The sequence below is a fragment of the Hakea prostrata genome, chromosome 9 (genome assembly GCF_041222555.1).
Source record: "Hakea prostrata isolate BN-2017 chromosome 9, UWA_Hpros_2, whole genome shotgun sequence".
Classification (NCBI taxonomy): domain Eukaryota; kingdom Viridiplantae; phylum Streptophyta; class Magnoliopsida; order Proteales; family Proteaceae; genus Hakea; species Hakea prostrata.
The window spans coordinates 10,548,605-10,560,065 of NC_142608.1; the positions used below are offsets into that span (position 1 = coordinate 10,548,605).

General features: G+C 39.6%; 1 protein-coding gene across 1 annotated transcript; it reads left to right on the top strand.

Annotated features, from left to right (window-relative positions):
• Positions 1–315: 315 nt before the first annotated feature.
• Positions 316–5,886, top strand: LOC149004604 (uncharacterized). Its single transcript, XM_089169601.1, has 9 exons — positions 316–817; positions 1,206–1,382; positions 1,521–1,616; positions 1,701–1,827; positions 1,923–4,458; positions 4,591–4,756; positions 4,851–5,015; positions 5,109–5,261; positions 5,373–5,886. The coding sequence occupies exons 1-9, from the start codon at positions 755–757 to the stop codon at positions 5,586–5,588; spliced, it is 3,699 nt and encodes a 1,232-aa protein (XP_089025727.1). The 5' UTR covers positions 316–754; the 3' UTR covers positions 5,589–5,886.
• The last annotated feature ends 5,575 nt before the right edge of the window (positions 5,887–11,461 follow it).

Here is an 11,461-nt window from a genome sequence, read left to right on the forward strand (position 1 = left end):
AAAGAGAGGAATTTTTTATGAGCAGAAAACACCCTAAAAAAAAAATCTCAAACTCAAAAATGTCCCTAACGGATAGTTGGTGACAGGCACGCCTACGCGGTTTTGAATCTCTCGACACCCCGTGAAACAGGCATACTGTCCCGGTTGTTGTCTTCGGCTCTTACCCACTTAGCCCCGCCGTTATAACAAACTACATATTTCAGTCTTTTTTTCGTTTCTCTCGATTTGACCATTTTAGATTCTTCTTTTTGTTTATTCAGTTCCTCTCTCAGGTTCTTTCAATTCTTTCTTTTCTCTCTTTCTCTCTCTCTCTCTCTCTCTCTCCCTCTCTGTCTAGACTCTGAAACTTGCAGAATTCTGGGTTTCTCCTGGAGCTTGCTAAATAGCAACAAGGAGAAACAGAAAAACGAAAAGTAAAAACCAAGACATTGCGCCGAACCTTTTCAATATTTTTTCCCTCATTCTTTCAACCATTCCTTTTGAATAAAGCAGTTTCAATTTTGAAGTAGGAATGCCTGTTTGTTTGTTTGTTAGTTTGTAATTTATCCTCTCCACCAAAAGTCTGGAGCCTTGGACCCACAAACCCCTTCTTCTCCTCGTCCTCCTCTTTATAACACTCCTTATTCCCCTTGTTAAACTTGGTCAGAGACCCTGTGAAGTAGGCAATCATGGTATCCAAAACACAACCAGAAACCCAGTTAAATTGATTCATCGTTTTCTCCTCCCAATAGTAAGGCATTATCAAGGGTTATTAATGGCACCCGCAATTCATCAGCTTCAACCGATATCGATTCCTCATAAATCTGATCGATGCGAGGTACCTCTTTTTTGGCTTTGTATTTTTTTCATTTATACCTTTTACCTGTTTCTCTTTATTCCTCTATGGTTGCAATAACTAGGCATGCAGAAAGATGCAGCTTTGTGGTTGTTCTATTGATCAATTGAAGAATTCAATTGACGAAAAAAGAAAAATGAATTACAAAATGTATCCAGAAGGAAAAGAAAATGGAAAGCATGTAATGGATAATCCCTCCACAAGGCTATGCTGCTAGCTATTCCAATCATTTGCTGAGCATTCCATCTAGCCATTGTTACCAAATCAACTAAATTGATTGGTTTCTTCATGTTGAAAATTGAAAAATGTTATTTGCTCAAGATCCTAGAGAAACAACCCCATGTGTATAATATGTGTTTTTTTCGTGCAGGCAACTAAGAAATATGATTCACCAAAAAATAAAAAAAAGATGGCAAATTGGATGGTAAGCCAGTCATGCGGATGGGCTGGAAATTTGATGTTCATGGTTGAGCTTCGGAAGAAGATCCTAATCTTTAGAGACATAATTGACCTTGATTCTTATAATGGATCTGGCCCCATCAAGGAGGTAACAGAGTACTATGTGATTTTTAACCTTCACAACCTCTTTTTTTCTGTTATGTTCTCCTCAGCAATCAGCACAGAGGAGAGTAGCATTGCTTCATTGCCACTTATTCGAAATTTAATTTTATGCATCATTTTGTAGTTGTTGCTGAGAACTACCAATGAACTCCATATGCTTTACCCCAAAGTCGTAGCTAGCATTTCGATGTCAGATACGGGTGGTACAACTGTGCAACAGGTTTGCCATTTGTTCATGAAAGCTGTCTATGAAAATGGTTTAGTGAGACATCCTTTAGCTAATTAAACAATGTTTTTCTTTTAGGCACTGGTCTCCTTCTACAAAGCGCTCATATCTATTGGAGATTCATGGACTGAGAATCATAAGTGGTTGACCAAATTTAAATGTAACAAAGATGTTAACATGGATGACATTGCTTCAGAGGAGTTTGGTATGTTATTCTTTCCCGAGTGATGAACAAACAAATTGTCTTAGTTGAGGTCAAGTAGATGCCTTAACTGAAGTTGATAATTTTTTGTGCTGAAGGTGAAAAAGTGTTGGAGAAGCTGTCTTACATGATCATGATAGCAAGAGAAATGTTTGATGTAATGGATGAGGAAGAACAGAAGAGCGATAAAAGTGCAGGAAACATGTTCAGCGAATCATACTCAAACAATAAATTCCCCTTCTGTAACTCTCCAGACACCCCAACTTCAATACTTCCAGGGGTGAACCACAATCCCTCCAAAAGTGTTGAATTGGCAGACTTTTCTTATTCGCCTCCTCTTTTAATGCCTCTCCGGATCCAGGCTGTTGGAAAATTGAAGCCCATTGATGTAAAGCGACTCGCATTCCATAGTTTCCCTCATGTATCATCTCAAGCTTCTAGCCCTGAGAATCAGAGTAGCAGGATACTGGATGAACCTCTGTCAGAGGCCCAAGAAGGAAAGAGTGATTTGGAATCAAAACCAGATCCAGTGAGCAAGCAACAGATCAGAGATGTTAAAGCTGCAGCTGCAACTCAGATGGCAAGAAATGAGAATAGGAATGTCACCCATTCTGCTTCTCCCAGAAGAGAGGAGCTTTCAGTTCCAGTTTCGTCGCTTTCACTGAATACACCACGAAGACTGTCTCCACGTCAACAGTCAGGGAGCAAGCAAGAGATCAGAGATGTTAAAGCTGCACCTGTAACTCGAGAGATTAAAGTGTGTGATTCGGAGCAGATGGCTAGCAATGAGGGTAAGAATGTCACCTGTGGTGAATCTCCCAAAAGAAAAGGGCCCTTTGGTTCAGTTTCATTACTTACAGGAAATAAACCCCAGCTACAGAAACCATCTCGACAACCAAGGAATAAGCAAGAGATTAGAGAAGTTAAAGCTGCTGCTGTACCTCAAGAGATTACAATGCATGATTCAGATAAGATGGCCAAAAATGAAGGTAGGAATGTCACTGGCTACGAATCTTCCAAAAGGAGAGGGTCCTCTGCTCCAGTTTCATCACTTACAGCAAATAGACCTCAGCTACAGTCTGGGTCTCGGAAATCAGGGAGCAAGCAAGTGATTAGAGAAGTTAAAGCAGCCGCTGTAACTCGAGAGATTACAAAATGTGATTCAGAGCAGATGGCCAAAAATGAAAGTAGGAACATCAACAATTCTGTATCTTCCAAAAAGAGAGTGCTTTCTGGTGCACTTTCATCACTCAAAGCAAGTAAATCCCAGCTACACTCACTATCTCAAAAATCAAGGAGCAAGAAAGAGATCAGAGAGGTCAAAGCTGCAGCTGTAGGTCGAGAGATTACAATGGGTGACTCAGATCAGATGGTCAGAAATGAGTGTAACAATGTCCCCCATCGTGAATCCTCCAAGAAGAAAGGCCCATCTGTTCTAGTTTCATCGCTTATAGATAGACCCCAGCTACGTTTACCATCTCGACAACCACCCTCACTCCCACCAAATGTCTCAGCAAAACTACTAGCACCAACAATGGTACCAGAAATTGAAACCACAGCCCTATCCCTACAACATGAGAATCTACCAAATGCATTCCCAGCAGTAGCTCCTCTGAAACCTGAACCGCAAAAACTGACTCCAAATGCTACAGAAACCTCAGCATCAGTGCCCGTTTTGCTGTCAGATGTATCAAAACCACCACCATCAGGAGCAACAGCAACACCACCTTTTCCACCGCCACCTCTTCCACCACCAGTAAGAGAAGTATCATCACCACCTTCACAACCCACACTACCTCTGGATACTACAACAAGCTCAGCATCAGTGCCCAATTTTCAGAATATAGTGAGACCGCCATCAAGAGCAATTACAACGCCACTGCCACCACCACCATTATCTCCAAATACTACAGCAGACTCATTACCATCGTCAGGTGAAGTGGCAACACCACCTCTACCACTACCACCAGCAATACCACCATCAGGTGAAGTGGCAACTCCACCTCTGCCACCACCGCCTCAACCACTACCACTATCAGATGCAGTAGCAACACCACCACCACCACCACCAGCAGGAGCAGCTCCACCTCTACCTCCACCACCACCTCCACCTCCACCTCTACATGCAACACTAGGAGCAACAGCGCCACCACCACCACCTCCTCCACCTCCAACACAAGGAGCACCACCACCACCACCACCTCCTCCACACCCAACACGAGGAGCACCACCACCACCTCCTCCACCTCCAACACTAGGAGCACCACCACCACCTCCTCCACCTCCAACATCAGGAACACCAGCAGCAGCAGGACGAGGAGCAGCTATACCACCCCCACCACCCCCACTTCGACCAAGTGGATCAGTGCCGCCACCCCCCATGCCACATGGAAAAGGAGCAGCTCCTCCACCACCACCTGGACTTGGAGCAGCAAAAGCACTGCGTCCCAGGAAAGCAAATACCAAGTTGAGGAGATCAACCCACATGGGTAACCTCTATCGAGTGCTCAGAGGAAAGGTTGAAGGCTCTAATGTTAACGGAAAATCATCTCATGCAAAGAAGAACCAGGCTGGAGCCTCCAGTGGTACTGGCCAACAGAGCATGGCTGATGCGTTGGCAGAGATGACGAAAAGGTATGTTTTTCATTTCACCGGCTAAATACTATGGACTACAAAAAGTATAAGATTTTTATCGACGACTTCTATTGATATCCGCCCCCCCTCTCCCTATTTCATTATTCAAAGTGTTTTTCTTTGCTATCTCAGATCATCCTACTTCCTACAAATTGAAGAAGATATTAAGAACTATTCAAAATCAATAATTGAAGTTAAAAAAGACCTTATTTCAATCCAAATAAAGGATACGACTGAGCTGCTTAAGTTCCACCAACATGTCGAGCAACGTCTTGAGAAGCTGACGGATGAAAGCCAGGTCACGTTCGCATGAACACTGCTATTTGACATACAAAAGCTAGGTCATTAACCTCCTTTCTATTAGCTTATACCATTTAAATATTGACTTGCAGGTATTATCAAGGTTTGAAGACTTCCCAATGAAGAAGTTGGAAGCATTAAGGATGGCAGCAGCATTGTACTTAAAGCTGAATGGAATAGTCACCAACCTAGAGAGCTGGAAGATGGTGCCTCCTTTAGCTCAGCTTATTGAAAATTTTGAGAGATACTTCAATAAGGTAAAATTTTGTTCGCTTCTACAAAATCATATCCGTATAATGTTTTTCATTATCATCAAGTTTGCATCACTATTAAACAAATCTATGAAACAGATCAAGGTAGAATTAGAAGCAGTGGAAAGAACCAAAGATGAAGAAACTAAGAAATTACAAAGTTACAACATCCATTTTGACTTTCATATCCTGGTGCGAATCAAAGAATTGATGGTCGATGTCTCATCAAATTGCATGGAGTTAGCACTGAAGGTAAAGTCCATTAATAGAAATTCCTGTACCCATTTAGTTCCTCCACAGATTTATACTTTGATTCAGAATGAATATTGACTCATTTAAGGATATTTTGGATTGTTTTTCCAGGAGAAAAGAGAGGCAAAGGCTGCAGCCTATGAAGTAACTGGAGCTAAGGCTGGAGCCAAGGCTGAAAACCGATCAAAGGCATGCGTAAAGATGCTATGGAGGGCTTTTCAGTTAGCTTTTAAGGTGTATTCCTTTGCTGGTGGACAAGATGATCGGGCTGACACGTTATCCAAGGAACTGGCTCATGAAATACAGAACCATCCTATTCAAATATAGGAGAGATCAGATCATCTCTCAATATGCAGGGGATGGTTCCTTCATTTTTGTTTGGGAAGTTAACAGTTGAGGATCAGTGAGCAAATGTGCGTTTGAGTTTATGATCTTAATAAACCAAAGAGGTTGAATGGAACACATACATATAAGAGAAGCTCCTACTCCACTGTGTTAGGCATCAATCTATTAGTCAATTCTCTAATTTATAGTAGTAACCGAGGGATTCCATGACCATAGATTAGAAACATTTATTGAGGCTTGTGAGTATATAGATATACATATATATATATATATACATAAATATATATATATATACCTGGTGAGAGTTGTTTTTTTTTTGGCTTTTTTTTTTTTTTTTTTTTTTTTTTATTTTTTTTTATTTTGAATTCTATTCCCACTTGTAGTTGCTGTATCATCCATCAAGAAAGCGAGGCAGAAAGAAGTGACTGTATGGAAGTATTATCATATTTGATTTATAGCCAAAATCATAGTTTTTTAGTTATTATGGTCTGTACATCTTCTAAATCTTGATACAGTGCTTCTGGAGGACAACTTCTGCACAATACTCACTGATGGGGCTTGCTCTTTTGAGTCTGGTTTCTGTGGTAGAGGCTGCTACATATGAGATCCTGGGTCTAACTTCATAGCTGTCAAAAGAGTCTTTGCTTCAGGTTTCTCTGCTGCTGCTGTAGAGGCTGAATCTATCTGAGATGCTCTCCAACTTACATTGACAAGTGTATAATCTTCTTTGATTGTTTAGCCTTAGTTGCAGCACTCAATCATGTTCCAATTTCCGTTGACTAAGCCACCTCAGATATCATTGAGGATATCCAAACTCTCTCTTCAGTTTGTTTTAGATGGATTAGTGGGTCTTTGAATATTTATGTACACTTCTTAGCTACTGGTTGCTTGAAACATAGGTTGTCTGAAGTCTGGTGGTAGAACCACCTAAGTTCGTTGTTTCCCTTGTTTCCCTTGTTTTTTTGACATCCAGATTCTATTCCAATGATGCATTATGTTAGTGAAATTTTCAGGTTTTTCTTTTGACCAAAAAACATTAAATTAAATATTATTATTTTTTTATTTAAATGAGCAAGAAGCTTGCGAGAAAAGAGTGATTTTTATTTGTTGCCAACGGTGGCGATCGCGCCACATAATTAAAATGAGATCCGACGGTTGAGAATCAAATTGCAGGATTTATTGTAAATAATATTTTTTATGTTTACATTTTAAGTGTTTATAGTTTACTAATTTACAATATTAAACCCCTTGTTTAACGAACCTATTTCATTTTGTCTGACCCTCTTTCTCTCCACCGGTACTCTAAACTTGATGTCTTGATGATAAATAAAAATTGAACTTCCATCTTCCTGCTTTTGGGGTTTTATCTTTATTTTCCTATAATCGATGTTTTCTTCCTTCCCGTCTCGAAAGGCCTCACCCTAAATCCTGATAGCAGAAATGGAAGATATGTGTTGGTTAAAATTGCCAAAGAAAAATGACCTCTAAAGGAAGAATCTTAGAAGGAAAATACAATTAAAGGTAAGACTGATGATCCCCAGTATGAGAGAAGTTCTAAGAAGTAACATAAGAGGTTGTTTCTCTCCCTTGTTTTTCTGATTGACCGTAGCATAAGAGTAAATTCTTGATGGCATCTCTCATGTCGTCAAGAAATCTGAGAATTCCAAAAGACCTGATCACCCGTTGAAGCTCTTGAGCTTGAAGATCATTGGTGAAGCGATGCACAGGGAGTGCATTCTCAGATTGGAAAATGTAGGTATTTGGATTATCGTACAAATCCTTCACTAACTTTCCCTCTGTTTCCTTGCAAGAATCCTTGTAGAGTCAGAGATCAAACCCTTGGGATCAACCTTATCCAACACGAAAGAAGCATACTCTCTTTTAATCCTGCAGTGAACAATAAAATTTCGAACTTCTCTCCTATGGCTTCCAATAGTTCGCTTCAACACTCAGAAATCCATGAGTTCCCCATCGATGCTTGGACGAACAAGAAAAAGTACTCCGAGGTAACCCTGCCTTGGAATGAACAGAAGTATGATTTTGCAAATTAGTAAATTTTAAACCCCTAAATTGTAAAAATAAAAAATAAAATAAAAAATTTGTAACAAAGGCTTTATATATAGGGAAATTGGGAATGAGAATATTACATATGCCGCCGGTAAGGATTGAACCCACAATCCCTCAACTAAGAGGTGACGTTCTTAACCATTCCAATATAAAATATTATTTATAACTAAACCCCTGCCATTTGATTCTCAACCATCCAATCCCATTTTAATTACGTGGCACGATCGCCACCGCTGCTAGCTGCTGCAAATAAAAATCCAGCCAGAAAAGAGAAACAGTATTTCTACTCTAATGGGCCACTCCTAAGTTTTCACTCACTTCAACATGAGTTGAGTTGAATACAGTTGATGTACTCAAAATTCAAAAATTCTTAGGTAAATGATGAGTATTTCCTTTAGTTTCAAAGCTTAAGGGCTATACTCCTATCTTTATTTTCAAACCCTAGGAACTGAGTTTACATTGTGGCCTTTTAAAGACAAAGATGCCCCATCACTAACCTCATAGAGCTAGGTGAAAGAATATCCTATTCACCCATCTTCTTCCTTTTCCCAAACAAAACTTAATGTTGGTATTTATTAATTATTAATATAATTATATGCCCAAGGGCAAAATTGAAAACTCACTTATGGGTAAGTTATCACTGAGTTTTTTAAAGAAAGACGGCTCTCTCTCTCTCTCTCTCTCTCTTTCCCTCTCTCCAAGAAATGCAGAAAGGAGATACTTGGTGGACCTTTTTCTCCTTAATTTTTTGGTCTCGACTTTCTTCAGCCTCTCTTCGTGATTGTGGAATCAAACCGGTGACAAGTTTGTGGAGGAAGGATGACGTGAATCCAAATTAACTTCCATTGCGGTAATTCTATTTTAGAAAAAAACGAATCTAAGTAAAGATCTTTCCCCTTCTATTATCGAATAGAGATATATAATTTTTACCAACACTTACCAATACACTTCCTCTAAGTTCCACCTTGCCCCTGTCCCTTCTCCCAAATGCGAGGATGCCTAACTACATGAATGCGGCATGGAAGGCTTCAGTCTTCCCAAAAGCTAATCTTGCTCACGTCTCTCTGCATGGTTTTATGGATCAACATTCACCGAGATAACCCTACACAGAAATGGAAAAACATAGACGGAGAGTATAGAGAAGATCTCTCTTCAAACCCTAATGGCTACTCTTGCTCATGTCTGTCTAAGCTTCCTTTGTTTTTCTTCTATATTTCCATTTGTAGCAATGAATTTAAGGTTGACAAGCAAAGCGGCATCATCTAGGTCGCCACTTGAAGGGCTGCTGGCATACTAAATGCGGAAACCATCTCAAGAATCATACAATGGGGAGAAGAACGGATCTGTCTACTCTACGCTACACGCAAGTGGTTAACCCAATTGGGTCAGCCCCTAACTCTCACACCTGCGTCGGGTCATAGTTTTAGGACGCACAATATCCTCTTCTGGTTTGCCCGGATAAGATCTTACCCATTGAGGTCGCCATATTATAAGCATGTTTCACTGTGTTGGCGACATATCACCGACATAGAGTGATATGTCGCCATGTTGCTGGGGGCAACACGACTCCCACCAGCAACACGATATATACCAAATATCGGCGACATATCGCCCTATGTCGGCGATATATATGTCGCCGACAAGTCAATATATCGCTGATTTTTTCGACGATATATCGCTACATTCGTCATATATTGCGACATATCGCCCTGTGTCGGGACCTGTGTCCGTCGGCAACAATATGTGAAGCATGAGCCATGCTCAACATAATTGTATAATGAATTGTAAACTTTAGTACATCTCTTTACTACTTGTGTATTTGTGTTCTCTTTGCATATTTATATTAGTTTATATGAATTTTCTAAACTTCAAGTTTTGCCTGCATATAGCTGGACATGTGCCAATTATAAACTTTAGGTTAGGTGATGTTTTAGGTCAAAATAACACTCCCAATGTATTTATTGGCCTCAAATTAGGTTACACATCAAATTTCATGTCAAAATGACCTGAAATACCCTTCAAAACAGGGTTCGATTTTTCATTAAACCCTTGCCAAAAGTCGCCCGACTTTTGGCAATATGTCGCCCGTGTCGCCGTGTCGGACCCTAGCGACACGAGTCAACATGTCGAACCTTGATTATAAGCAATGTTTTTAAACCTCCTAAAGAAAAATCGTTATTAGAAGCTTTGAATCGTTGTAATGCCGAGGCCATTGTTTGTACTAGCTCCATTATTGAATGAATTTCGTTTTTACACAAAAAAGGCAGTTCTGAATTTGGCATTTCTCCTTTAAGTCCAAAAAGCTAGATGTTTGTCTAAGAGGCCAATGTGACTTATTAGGCACTCAGAGAAGATTAAAGACACCTTTCCCACTACATCTTACCTCTTTAAAATAGTAAGAGACAAGTTGTGCATGATGTTGTATGCAAGTTAGCTCGCTTCCAGAAAAATGTCTTATCCCATTCACCTATAACTAATGACTGGATTAAAAAAATTCCATAAATCCTACGATAATTTTTCAACTGTAGCTCATGAACTTATGCAGACATTAAAATGTGGGGTGTGAATATAAACTAATAAGAACTAAAAGCATAACAACATTATTCAAATACTATCCCTACTATTAGGGGAGAAAGACTAAGGTCCATTAACCATTGTTTAACCGATTAAATTACCCATAATGGGTTAGGAGATTTCCTGTTGAATTTGATATTGTTATGCATCATTCAAACGAAATGACAATTAATTAAATTCACTAGGGAAACATCCACCGAGAGAAGGACTATCAAAAATTGGAGAGGAGAGATGACACAGATGAAACAGTGAACTGTAAGAGAGACTCAATTCTCAAACCCAGAGGTCATATAGTTTAAAAACACCTAATGCATTCAGATGAAAAAACCGTGTGTGAGCTAGATTGCCTTAGCATAGTTCTACAAAACACACAATTGGGATCCATCAAGAGTCACTGAGCCAAAGATGCATTGTTTCAATGAGTTTGAGTAAGCCGTCAAGTCGCTTCACAGTTGCAAATGGAGATTGTGGTTTAAGTGATTTAGATATAGTTAACCAAAACAAAAAAAATGAGATATGGGAAACAGAAAAAAATCACGGAAAGAAGATTGATCCATTCTTCAAGCTTTCTCTAAGAAAGAAAATCAAACCCTTGAAACCATCTTTCTTCCATCCAAATACTAATCAATACGCCTCATTGCAATTGACCTAGACGACATTGTTGCCGTTCCACGCGAGCCATTGTCGACTTCATCCAGCAAGTTCTTCATGACTCAGGTACAAGGCTATGTTTCTGTTACATTTTGCACTCTATTCCCAGCTCGATGGGTAAATCAACTTGTTTTTATATATCCCTATAGTATTTACATCTCTTCTTTTCCTTTTCCTCAAATCTCAAAAGAAAGAACTTCATTAATTTGCCTTGAATACTTGAAGCTCAGTTCCACTTAAGAAAGCCACTCACTATGTTTGATCGACAAAAATTTCGAAGCAAAGGAGTCGAGGAAGGTATTGGAAAAATACTGATGCCCGTTCACTTTTCCCACCTGTGTAAAAGATCCATGAATAAAATGAGGTACAAATACTGTATATGTGAATAGTGATTATGTGGGACCCATGTGTGTATTACCCGAAATTAAAAACATAGTAACCACAAAAGACATAGGCTCAAACTTTATGTGGTTCGGCTTTTCCCACAGTCACGGGCATAATGGGACTTCTTCATTATAAGAATGGAGAAATGCAACTTGTGCTTTTGTGAATTGTGTAGGATC